At 32.2% G+C, this 13940-nt stretch overlaps 1 protein-coding gene across 2 annotated transcripts; it reads left to right on the top strand.

The window, feature by feature from the left end:
* Positions 1-8286: 8286 nt before the first annotated feature.
* LOC126780143 (uncharacterized) lies at positions 8287-13302 on the top strand. 2 transcript variants are annotated; one of them, XM_050504415.1, is made up of 5 exons: positions 8287-8377; positions 9838-9944; positions 10329-10364; positions 10904-11024; positions 12390-13302. In XM_050504415.1, exons 1-5 carry the CDS (start codon positions 8367-8369, stop codon positions 12541-12543), a joined length of 429 nt encoding a protein of 142 aa, XP_050360372.1. In that variant the 5' UTR covers positions 8287-8366; the 3' UTR covers positions 12544-13302. The 2 variants fall into 2 exon arrangements, 1 of the variants encoding a protein (XP_050360372.1); XR_007670441.1 differs by lacking the exon at positions 8287-8377 and adding an exon at positions 8400-8697.
* The last annotated feature ends 638 nt before the right edge of the window (positions 13303-13940 follow it).

The raw sequence follows: 13940 nt of genomic DNA on the forward strand, positions 1-13940 counted from the left end.
TTAATAAGATCAATTAAGCTGCACTGGGACATCTTCGACATCTGTGTTTATGCGAGCGTAATAAAAGCTACTTTAATACAAATGGGATAGTGTTCAAATCTCTTTGGATTGTGGTAAGGTAAGAAAATTTTCTTGTTGAACGATGTATTTTGACGATATAAGTACAGGCAGCTTATATTTACTAATTATAAAATTTTGTATCACCTTTGAATCTTATTACATGGAATAAATATGGTTCGGCATAATGAATGTTAATGGGATGAAAGGTAATTTATATGAGTGTGTTGTATATAATTAATAAAGTTATAATAAATAATATGCTACAGATCATAAATATATTTTACCTATCTTATATATTTTTTCAAATAACTGCAAACACTTTATATGCGTTTAATAATGCATAGAAAAAAAGTCATTAAGTTTATTATTATATATTTCTAATAAATATAACAATATGATATGATTTGGTTTTTGATTTGACTTATCTATATTATAAAAGCTGGAGACAAAAACTAAGAAACTGAAGTTACATTTGAACCACTTTTCTTAAGTTCTAATAACCACCCTGTCTACTGACTACTTTATCTATATTTAAAAGCTAGTGTTTGTTTGTTGTATCGTGTTAATGTTAATAACTTAATATAAACATTTGAACTAGTTTTCTTATGGGCCTGTTTATTGAAGAAGGTTAAGTAGTGATGTCATCGCCAGAACGAGCGAAGCGACGTCGCCACTACGCTCACAGAAACATAATACCAGGAGACTATAAAAGGAAAGTAGTGAAATATTAACATATGCTACTTTATCAATGTTAAAGTAACTTTCATCAAGGTTTCAATTTCTTAGAAAAAGTATAATTCTTATTCTTTTCCATCACAACTCGGCCTCTTTTATCCGGATGTGTTCGGTTGGTTAGTAGTGGTTATATGTTAAGATTTCTGATTTCCCTGACAATATTGAATGGTTTAATTTTTTTTTTTAATTAACTTATCACAATAATCGAAGATTATTATTTCGAGAATCGGAATTGCGATTCAAAGGGGAACTGCTAGCATTCTTGCCACCATTCCACGCGGTTACGATTTGAACATTGATTATTTTTATATGTATTTATATTTAATGTATTATAAATTCGCCTAATCACACTTATTTAAAAAATTGTTTGAAAACTCGCAGCTTTGTATGCAATATTCGTAACAACACTATAAGGGCTAAGTAAGGTGTTGTGATTATTTAATGTTTAATTTTTTATTTGTTTTTTGTTCATTTTATATTTTCGTTATTATCTATATTATGAAAGCTAGAGTGTTTGTTTATTCTACTAACAAAGAACTTAAAGTTACTTAACAACTTTTCTTAAGGTTAAGTAAATGAGCGAGGTTAAATTACGACGTCATCGCCAGTATCAGCAAAGGGACGTCGCAACTACGCTCACAGTAACATAATACCAGGAGACTATAAAACGAAACCAGTCAAATATTCATTTTGCTCTTTCAAGCGGTTCGATACAATTTAAACGGATTCACACAGTTACAATTTTATTGTCTTTCACAAACACAAAATCTTATTCATATAGTTAATTTATTCTGAACTCAAATAGTCTTAACAAAACAGATAGTACTGCACTATAACTAAGCTTTAGGAAACAGACAATTCTCTCCACTAAGAATGGTTCATAATCACGAACTGAATATCAATATAATGCACTGAGGATTCTCTTAATTCCACAACGTTATTTTATCGGCCAGAGCCTTGTCCAAACGCGGTTTTAATAATGAACATTCCATCATTTGCGTTTCCATTTCTTAAATACTTGTTTAATTGTCAAAAAAATAATAAAATTTTAAATCGTTATTCAAATATTTACAATAAGAATGAATTATTTCTAGCCTTTACAATTTTAGAACTGTATAATCTGTGGAGAATCCATAAGTGACACATGAAATTAAATAAAAATAAAGAAATTATTGCATCGTAGACTAGAAGGGCTGACTTGACGATTTGACATTATTTATTTTATTTAACATCACAACTTGGCCTCTTTTATCCGGATGTGTCCCGTTTGTAGTGGTTTGGTTGTACGTTAAGATTTCTCTGCGACGTTCTTAATATATTTAATGGTACTAATTTTGGTTTTTCTATTCTAATTGGTAATAAGCACTTAAAGAATTAAAACTTAAATTAAAACTAAGAGTTTAAATTTACATTTGAACCATATTTATTATGGTCGTAATAAGCCCATTTAATGTGGAAAGTTACGTTTGTCTACTGTCACGTCATCGCCAGTTCGCCAATTCTATAAAAAACGGTATTTTTCCCGAGGAATGGAAAAAAGCTCGAATAGTACCCGTTTATAAAAAAAGACACCGATCAGACATTAAGAACTACCGTCCAATATCCATCCTTTCCTGTCTTTCTAAGCTGTTTGAGAGCCTTGTGTATCCCTTGCTTAATAAACATTTTAACAACATCATCACACATTCGCAACACGATTTTAGAGACGGGTTATCAGTTCACACTAATCTAACACTTTTTACTTCAGACCTGGCATTAGCGATGGACAGGGGGGACCAGATAGATGCTATATATACTGATTTCAGCAACGCATTTGACAAAGTAAACCATCAAATACTTCTTAAAAAATGACATCAGTATGGCCTTGGAACTATTCTACGTAGATGGTTTCAGTCATATTTGACACAATCTTTATAGTTGCCGTAACTGGGTTTGAATCTCAGATTGAAGTGGGGTTCCACAGGGCTTCTATTTGGGTCCACTCTTGTTTCTTGTTTTTATAAACGATATAACTGAGAATATAAAGTATTGTAAGTGTTCATTGTTTGCTGACAATCTCAAAATATACAAAACAGTAAAATCCAATTCATACATAAATTTAATACAATACGACCTCAACAATATTGCATGGTGTCATCTCAACAATATGACTCTTAATGTAGGCAAATGTTTTCATATAAAATTTACTCGAAAAAACCGCTTGTTTCTAATTACTCAATTGAAAATAAAATATTACAAGAGTTATCGCAAATTAAAGACTTAGGAGTCACTATTGACTACTGATCTGGCGTCTAACCTTAGTAACTCATGTTGATAATATAGTTGTTAAAGCTGCTCAAAATCTTGATTTCATCAATCGAAACACTCAAGGCTTTTCAGGGAAAACTAAATTACTCTTGTACAATTCATTAGTGCGTAGCTGTCTTGAGTATGCCTGTGTTAAATGGAATCCACTCTATAGCGTACACTCTCGGCGTATTGAGAGTATTCAACGAGCCTTTACGAAACATTTTGCTTTTCATAAAAAGGATTTTTCGCACAGACAGTTATACAAAGAACTTTTGGCAAAGTTTAATATGATTTCTCTTCAAAGTAGGTGCGAATTGTTAGAACTTAAATTCCTAGACAGTATTATTAATACTGATATCAGTTCCGTCCAGGGCACACAGAAGTACTCACACCCACAATATATTTCATACTCTTTGCGTAAAGTCTCATATTGGTAAACAAACTCCCTTAATACGGTTGTGTAATAAATATAACAATATCGTTAAATCAATTCCGGACATTGACATTTTTTGTGACTCTCCTTCAATCTTTAGAAATAGTAAGTTACTTAATTATTATAAAATGCATGATTACTTTTAATTATTACTCTTACTAATTTTTAATTATGATTTCACCGATTGATTTTTTATTATAATAATGACATTATTTATTATTTAATTTTGACATTTTTTTTTTAAAATGATTTTTTGTTACTTTTAACTTTGATGTTTGATTAGATGAATCTGGATGTGCTATGTACACTTGTAATTGACATGACAATGTTTTATAAATTAATATTTTCAATGATTTATATATATATATATTTATATGTATGTTCTAAGTGTGCTATTATAAATAAATAAATAAATAAATAAAGATTGTTAATGTACAAATCGTGACCGCGTCGAATGGTGGTAAGAATGCTAGCAGCATTTCCCCTTCAAATCGCAATTCCGATTCTCTGGGCGAAAAATGAACTAGAAGAAGCAATAAGACGGGGTTTAATATTTTTGATGAAAGTTTTTGCACTATATAGTTTTATACTTTCCTGGTGTTATGTATATTTTTGCCTACAAATAAACGTAGAGAGAGAGAAGAGAATAAAAATGTATGTTTATAGATATCGCATGAAATTCAGGCACACGTGTGTGCACTACCGCGGTGCAGTAACAGCAGTGTGGTTAAATAAGCTGAAAACCATCTCTTTAAAAGGGGGCTTGCCCAACAATGTGGTGTTATATAACTAACTGTTACTTTTTTATCTTATAGATAATGTTTTAGCTAAGGTCCAAATGCAATAATTATTAGGCTATATAGTATATAGTCACGCACAGGAGGCCGAGTATGTCGAACTCGGTTAAAAAAGGCAATTGGTGTGATCCACTATTTTATACCAATACTATATAAATATACAAATAAAATGCAATTTACTGAGAAATAATAAAGATACAAACGATATCTTCAGTTTCATAGTTTCCTAGTACGATGTTATGGTTTAAACGTGACTTTAACATAAATGTGAAAGTAACTCACTCCTGTCTGTCTGTTGATAAAAGAGGAAAAATTTATGTGAGTATTATTATTATTATGCTTTGTACCAAGATGATTTCAACATATATAACTTTTTACAATGAAATATTAAAAATACAATAAAAATAAAAATGCGAAAAAGAGTTTATTTGTTTGTTGGCTTTCACGTCTTAACTACTCATCATTATAATCATTATAACCATGCAATATTGTATTCACGTTATCGCTGGTACAGAAAAGGATAGGGATAGATAAGATAGATATAGATAATAATCATATATTTGTTCGTTTTAGAGAAAACTTTTTTTTTAATTTTTCATGAAATCATTTTGGTTTTTGATTCTGATGATGGATATCGTTTAATTGATTTTTTATTGAGTTGTTTTGAGTTGGAAAAATATCTCAATTTTGTTCCCGATTGACTGACTCCCCGACCGCACAATTTAATTTTTTTACAATTTCAGTATGGTCCACCAAATCTCTCGTTCGTTTAAACCAAAACATAGGTACCAGGAGACTATGAAATATAAGAGATAATATTCGTTATGCAGTAACAGTCTTTCTGCGTTGAAAATTACACTTTATTGATGAGGCCACAAGGTTAAAAACTGTTTGATCAATAACATAGTTTTCTATCGCACCGATTCGACCTCTTTTACCCGGATTAATTATTATTATTACTTATAATTAAAATACTTAGAGAAAAATAATATTACCTTGAAATATTTATTAAGTTTTTGTTTATGGTTTCAATACAGTTGTCTTACTGTGTTTTATTTAAAAAAAAAAAGGATTCATCCGCACATTTCTGTGATTCCAGACTATCTTTGAACACAGTACACAGCTAATATGGAATAGTTAAGTCGTAAATACACACACAAACTGACTTTTGCATTTATAAATATTAATTCGGATTAAATTTGTTTATAAGATTCATCAAATATTTGCGTTATTTTTAATATTATAAAATTCCAGAATTATTTAAATAATGATAATAAAAAAATAACAAAAAGACATCAAATTATAAGCACAAAAGATTGTTTCTGTTGCATAAGGTTGACAGGACGGTGGCACTATTCCTTTTTTAAAGCACTAAATTTAGTCGGCCTTTAATGATTAAAAAAAAATAATTCAAAACAATTAGACAAAATTACCATCGCACAGACAGGATGATATGATGATTGATTATAGACAAGTTTCCGCGTACGCGGGCGCAGTACACGTTTAAACCAAAACAATACCAGGAAACTATAAAACGAAAGTAGAGAAATATTCACCTTTGCCTTTTCATAACTATTGTAGTAAATTTCACTTAACATTAAGGTTAAAATTTCATTAAATTATATAAATAATATAATTTATATTACTTTCGTCACAACTTGGTCTCTTTTATCCGGATGTGTCCGGTTAGTCGTGGTTATACGTTAAGATTTCCCTGCAACTTTCTTACAATATTGAATGGTCTAAAGGTTTGTTTTATAAATAACAACTTATTTAAAAAAAATACTTAACTCGCAGCTGTTTATGGAGTATCCGGAAAAGCTTTAATGAAATAATAAAAAATAATTTAATGTGTTTTTATGACTATTATTTAATGGTTAAGTTTGTTTTTTTTTCACATATTATATTTTGTTATCAATATTATGAAAACTAGGTTGTTTGTTTATTCTGGCATGTTGATACTAAGAACTTAGTTACATTTGAACCACTTTTCATAATTATGGTCGTAATAAGCCCGTTTATTCAGAAAGATTAAATTTTGACGTCATCGCCAGAACGACTGACGCGACGTCGCCACTACGCTCACAGAAACATAATACCAGGAGACTATAAAACGAAAGTAGTGAAGTATTACTACCTTTTGCTGAATATTGTAGGAAATTTTACTTAATTTCTTTTGGTTTAATATATAAAATAAGGTTAAAATTTTTTTGATTAAGTACAATTTATATTATTATACATCACTTGGCCTCTTTTATCCGGTTTGTAGTGGCTATACGTTAAGACTTCTCTGCGTCGTTCTCACAAATATTTAATGCTCTAAAATAAAATGTTTTTGTTATTTTTTTAAAACTCGGTTTTAAAAATGGTCTGGTACGTATGATAAAAAGTACTCTAATTAACAATGAAGAAGACAGGTCTTGTAAATAAATTACTAATTGATGAATAATCAATTTGCAGACGATTAAAACCGAGGGGCACTGATAGTTGTAAACTAAAATGTACTGTAGCATTTTTCAGTCACGTTTAACATAATACCAGGATCCTACGAAGCAGAAGAGCTGTTTCTCTATGCTCTCTAAGCTCTCGTCAAACTTAAATATAACATTAATAAATAAATAAATTTATTTCAATTCGTGGACAAAGTAAAAGGAGTAGTGTTGTTGTTGCTTGTGATGTTGGCAAAGATCAAGCTTAAACAAAATCATAATACCAGGAAACTATAAAACAGAAGCAGAATTTTTTTTTTGTTATTTCATGGCTAGTTTGGTAATTTTAACTTTGTTTAAATTTTTTTAATTAAAAATACCTAGGCAAAATTAAATTTATATATTGTGCAAAACGACTCGGCCTCTTTTACCCAGATGTATCCGGTTATACTCGTGCGTTATGATTTCTGTAGCATTATTTTATTACTACTGTCGTTTGCTATGATTTATTTTAAAACTACACTAGTCTTATATTATATATATATAGTCTATATACACTAGTATTAGTGGTCTGGTATGATGTATAAATATAATAATTAATAAGGAATATGTCAACATAAGAATTGATTAAAAGGAAAATAATATAAAAGGATTTGTAGGTGGCTTGTAAAGATTAAAAAACAATTTGCGTGTAGAATTCGAAGCTTAAATCCTCGTGGGAGAAAGCAGTCACGTTTCGAACCAAAACATAAGTACCAGGACACTACGATGCAGAAGAGATGTCTTTAATGCCTTTTTGAGGTATATTATCTTAAATTGAACTTTGTTAATATTGCTGGAATGTTCAAAATCTAAGAACCAATATGTTAATAATAATAATAACCGCCCTCTTGCAACTGGATTCGAATTATCTGGATAAATTTAACAATTTTTTATTATAAATTGTACTTAACGCACACAATTTCTCCTTTACAAACGGCTGCGAGAACAAACCCATTAAGAACGCGTTACAGCCGACCGTCAGTAAAAAAATTAAGATTTTGTTAAAAATATATACAAAAAGCATTTGACTCTTTTCGGGTACTTAAAATACTTTAATATGTAAGTCAAATATTAATAAATTAGGTCTTTACATATGAAATTGGCGTTTTGTATGGGAGGAATATAAAGTCAATTTTTTTTTGTAAAATATATTTAATTAATCAAAGTATGCACCGTTGTTATCTATGTACTTTTGCCATCTCATAGATAGTTCATTGATCCCTTTACTAAAAAAAACATGGGGACGAGAATCAATAAACTCTTTGAAGGCGGTTTGGACTGCCGCACCGGATTTGAATTTTTTTCCTTGTAAGAACGGTGGATGTCGCAGACCACACAACCACTAAATTAGATGAGCTACAATTGGAATCAATTGTAGCTCAACAACTATATATATATATAGTCTATGTGAGTTATTTCCTTATTAAAATGTACATCTATTTTATTAACCTTTAAGCTTACATAATATTTATTATATGTCTGAATAATTATACTTATGAAATACACGTCTCGCCAGTTTAGTGTCGGACGTCGGCGCAAGCGCACCTATTTTAAATATTTTTAAGCACTTAAAGCGCTTCAATGTTTTCGAGGTAGGCAATACATTGTTGTGGCTTATTTGTAATAAGAAAATTATATCAAATATATAATGTTTTATTTTATCTGTTTTGTTCATGTAAGTGATTTCGTTTAATATAATAATTAGTATTTTTATTGTTTTTATCTGTGGTACGGGGTGAAGGGTGAGTGAGACCGTACGATAACACAAATATGGGCTAGTTGCGACTTCTTTAAAGCTTAAAAGTACAGGACAATCTTCACCTACAAATCGTTCTATAATAACCCATAATCAACTTCTATTTACTAATGGGGGTTAAGTACTGGTGGTAGAGCTTTGTGCAAACTCGTCTGGGTAGGTACCACCCACTCATCAGATATTCTATCGCAAAACAGCAGTACTTGGTATTGTTGTGTTCTGGTTTAAATTGTGAGTGAGACAGTGTAATTACAGGCACAAGGGACATAACATCTTAGTTCCCAAGGTTGGTGGCGCATTGGTGATGTAAGCGACGGTTAACATTTCTTACAATGCCAATTTCTATGGGCGTTGGTGGCTCATATGCTCGTCCGCCTTCCTATTATATAAAAAAAAGTGTTAAATGAAATAGGACATTTCCACAGTTCATTTTTATGTAACTGAAACTGACTAACTGATATATAATCACAGTCGATCTAAGTTAGTTTAGACGTATTATTTTTGCAAAGGTTTTTGTGAATGTTAGTAAGCAATACAGAAGGATTTCAAAAAATCATCCCCTAAAGAGAATTATAGTAATTTGAATATACAATTCTGTTTTTAAATTTCAAAATATTGTAAATAGGAAGTTGTAAATTTATATGAAATATTGACATTTTTATAGCTGTTAATAAAGAAAATTGTGTATAGGCCTCTATTTATAACTAATATTTGATATGTTTAAGTATTTATCGAAATGAATTCCGTGAGCAGGTAAATAGGGGATGAAATTTAATTTGGAAGTTCACCTAATTCTTTATTTGTTTACATAGACATAACATTGTTGTTTTTTGTTATAAAGTAAATTAAAGTTATAAAATAAGATAGAATTCCGTTTTCAGAAACTCTTAACATTTTAAATAGGTTGGTTTTCCCTGAAATGATGAGGCAAATGGGAAATCTCATCGGTAGGGATGTAAGGTGTTTGTTCGATAATTTTATCAAGTTGGTCGTCTGAGACCGCCGATATATTGTTTATATATATATATATTTAGAACGGTATATAACCAACCACCTTATATCGAGCCACTAACCCAAATTGGTCTAGCGGCTAGTTATAAGGCTGGAGATCCCGAGGTACCGGATTTCAACACGAGATATGTTTTTCTGTCGAAAATTCTCAGTACAGCCAATGTAACAAGTTAGACGTGAATACACTTGTATGTAAAGCATTGTTTGCTGACCACTTACCATCAGGTGACCAGTACCGGTATGCTTGTGGGTTTTTATAAATATTATAATGATAATTTTTTACAGGCAGGGTTTGGTTGCTGTTCTAATAATCTCGCATTCTTCAACTATCCAAACAGCAAATGACGACGATACTTCGCAATGGGTTCAGCAAACATTTAACAGTGCGGCCGGTAAGGATTACCACGTGTACATTTGTGAACTTTTTTTTTCGCTGGAAATACGCATTTACGCGTTTCCCCCACATGAATGGGGGTTGAACAGTGGTTAGAACGCGTGAATCTTTACCGATGATCGTGGGTTCAAGCCCGGGCAAGCACAACTGAATTTTCATGTGTTTAATTTGTGTTGATAACCTGTATGTGTCTAATTTTACTGAAATTGTATTCCACCAACCTGCATTGGATCATCGTGGTGGAATAAGCTCCAAACCTTCTCCTCAAAAAGGGAGAGGAGGCCTTAGCCCCGCACTGGGTCATTTATAGGCTGTTACTACTAGTATAACATTGTTTAGATATAACTTTTCATAACACTATGAAAACTTTTTATTTTTTCAGATTACGACGACCTTGATTTGACACCAACAGGTGATAGTAAGTACACTTTTAAAATTCTATTTTTTTTTTAGAATTATCCCAGGTTCGGGGAATTACCTTCTACTTGTATAAACTGCAATTGTATAATAACCTTTTGCACACATGTGTTCCTTTATTTATTTATTTTTTGGTGAGGACTGAGGCGGTAAGTTTTAAAAACTCGAAAACTTTGTATAGACGCGACCTATTTTTTTTATAGAATGGGAAGGCGGACGAACATATGGGCCACCTGATGGTAAGTGGTCACCAACGCCCTTCGACATTGGCATTCTAAGAAATGTCAACCATCACTTACATAGCCAATGCGCCACCAACCTTGGGAACTAAGATGTTATGTCCCTTGAGCTTGTAATTACCCTGGTTCACTCACCCTTCAAACCCTAACACAACAATATCAAGTACTGCTGTTTTGTGGTAGAATATCTGATGAGTGGGTGGTACCTACTCAGACGAGTTTGCACAAAGCCCTACCATAAGTTTCTCGGAGCTCGGGATCTGTGGCTTTATTTGTTCAACGAGTTATCTTTTTTTTACAGAAATAAGTGATCTAGACTGTATCACGGACAACAATGAGCCAGGTACCTGTGTGGTGTATTATCTTTGCGATCCGGACTCCCACACGATATTCGCAGATGGCAAGACAATCACAGATATGGGGTAAGGATGTTTTACTAAAATTGTCGTCCTCTATCAGCTTCCTGCTGGCCTCTTAATGATTTCCTTACCACATTTTCCTTCATCTCAATTATAATAACCAATAGCAGTAGCGTAGATAAACAAACCTGAGATTCATATATTCAAAGTGCTTTCATTATTATAAGTAAGAATATTATTATATACTGATAGTGTTTGTTAATTGTTAATAGATGGCGTTGGTAGTAAGTTAAATCGTGCTACAACTCGTTATATGGAATTACATAGAATAAAGATTATTATTTATGATACGATATGCTAATATTTTACAAGCTGCCTCGTTGGTCTAGTGGCTCGATGTAAGGCCGCATACCTTTAGGTCCTGGGTTCAATTCCCAATAAAATGTTATTGGGTTTTTCTGTCAGAAAATTCTCAATAGCAGCCCGGAGTCTGGAAGTTGGAAGTGTATATACTCCCGTGCCTCGGAAAGCACGTAAAGCCGTTGGTCCTGCGCCTAAACTCTTTCCGGTCGTATCGGATTGCCGTTCTATCGGATTATAAGAGTTAGGGAATAGAGAGTGCACCTGTGTTTGCGCACATACTTGTGCACTATAATATCTCCTGCGCAGTTGGCTAATCTCATTACATTATGACGAGGAGACAGCAGTTCTTGATTAATATGTCTCTCTATATATAATACAACACTATTTCATTTTTCACTTAATACACTTTAATTTTACTTCCAAAGTTTCGATAACAACTTCGCTGTCATTCAAGACGCCATTTTTTTCGTGTATCCATAATGATTAATATCACAGATCTCGACCAATGATATCGCCTCAGTTCAGGGTCAAAGTTGTTCATTTGTATTTACTCCTCTTGTAGTTGGAATAAGCTGCATACACTATATGTCAGTTGGCTATGATCGCATGAGAATGGCTATCATAGCCGGGAAACAGATAGAAAAACGTGTATTTACTTGTCCGGAATTCGCTTTCTTATTTAAAAGACAGCTTTCTGTTCATTGCATTGGATTATTTAGTGATAGGGGTTTGTACAGTCTCGTCTGGGTAGGTACCACCCATTAATCACATATTCTACCGGTAAGCAACAATGCTTATATTGTTGTGTTCCGATTTGAAGGCCAACTAACTATAGGCACAAATTCTCACACTTCAGTTTTCGAGACTGGCGCATTGTCGATGTAAGGAATGATTGTTTCTTCAAACAGTGCCAATGTCTATGGCAGAGATGACCATTTACCATCAGGTTGAATGTGTTAAATTTGAGATGAGAAAAAAACCATCAAGCATATTCTGTTCTATTCCATTCCACTCCAATCCGCTCCACACCACTCCATTGATGATACACTTCATTTCATGTTTCAGACAGAGACAGTGTATATCATACCTCGAAGTGTGCTGTGGGTACAAGAGCATATTACGTGAAGACACACTGACCACAACACAGATGCAACCAAAACTGAGTCCTCATGACATCATAAATTTCCAAGAAGAGCTTCAGACAACACCAGCGAGTTAATGCTACTTTTAGTGATGACAAAATGGAGAAGAATTTGCATTCTAGTGGTATATGATGAAATTATGTTGAGCTGAGATGGAAATTTCATGTGCTTAATTTATGCTTATAATTCATCTCGTGCTCGGTGAAGGAGTACATCGTGAGGAAACCTGCATGTTTCTTGTTCCACTGATATACTGCCGCAAACCTTCTCCTCGGAGGACCACTTCTGTTGGCGGTGCATGGCAATGTTAAAAATAGTTGATATTTCTTAGTGTTAAATATGGGCGGTTATCACTTACCATCAATCTGTCAACCCGTCCACTTATTTATTTCATACGAAAAGACCCAGACAATATTTATCACTGACCTCAGAGTTCATTGACTGAAGGTTATCGAAGTTGTTCTTTTTGTATCTTACATTAATCTTTAACAATAATAATAATATCCTGGGACATTTTTCACACGCGGCCACCTTATCTCAAATTAAACTTGTACAGAGCTTGTACTATGGAAACTGACAACTGATATGCTACATATACTATTTTCTTTTGTAAATACATACTTATATAGATAATTACACCCAGACTCAGGACAAATAGACATGTTCATGCACACAACTATCTGTCCTGGGTAGGAATCGAACCCACAACGTTCGGCGTGAAAGGCAAGTATCTACTAACCACGCCAACCGGCTCGTCAATCGGTTGAGATTTTTATATAAAACTTACTATTAATTTTTGATTGTTAATACATTTGTAATATTCATATTATTTATTACTTTTTAAAGTTTTATTTTATGATTTTTACTTTTTACCTATTCAGACTTTTATTTTATTTAACTTGGATTTAGGTAGGAGGTATTGTCTTGTTTCAAAATGAAATATAGTTACAAATTAAATATATTAAAAAAAACCCTCAAATCAACAATTACACTAAAGTTTATCAATAGTCATTAAACGAATTGAAGTCGTAGGACGTTTTTAATCTGTCTATCCGTCCGTGATTGATGATTACACATTATAATCGTTAATCATTAATCTGATTATATTTTGCCTCACCTACACGACATTTAAATATGAAAACAGATCAGCAAAGAAATGTATGTAATAAGACGCAACCACTCCAGAAATCCATTGTATACATTCCGAGAATTTATTTAAATTATTTAAAATGTATATACATTGAAGAAAACAATTGCTTTTATTATTACGTTTTACTTGTAAGTGAGCTTATCAATAATAAATATAAAATTCTAGTAATATTTAGGTGCAACATTAATTGCACGAGGCGAAGATGTTAAAATTACTATAAACACTGTCACGTGTAATCGCTTCCTAAATGAAGCTAAGTTTAATAACATGTTGCAATTATATTCTAAAAGTTACAAAAATATTCAATTTGTAAAATTAAATTAT

The sequence above is a fragment of the Nymphalis io genome, chromosome 30 (assembly GCF_905147045.1).
Source record: "Nymphalis io chromosome 30, ilAglIoxx1.1, whole genome shotgun sequence".
Lineage (NCBI taxonomy): Eukaryota > Metazoa > Arthropoda > Insecta > Lepidoptera > Nymphalidae > Nymphalis > Nymphalis io.

Bases quoted from the DNA above. Each gene is read 5' to 3' on its own strand.
- LOC126780143 (XM_050504415.1), top strand. The intron at 9,945-10,328 runs GTAAGGATTACC...TTATTTTTTCAG, and splicing joins AACATTTAACAGTGCGGCCG to ATTACGACGACCTTGATTTG. The intron at 11,025-12,389 runs GTAAGGATGTTT...TTCATGTTTCAG, and splicing joins AAGACAATCACAGATATGGG to ACAGAGACAGTGTATATCAT.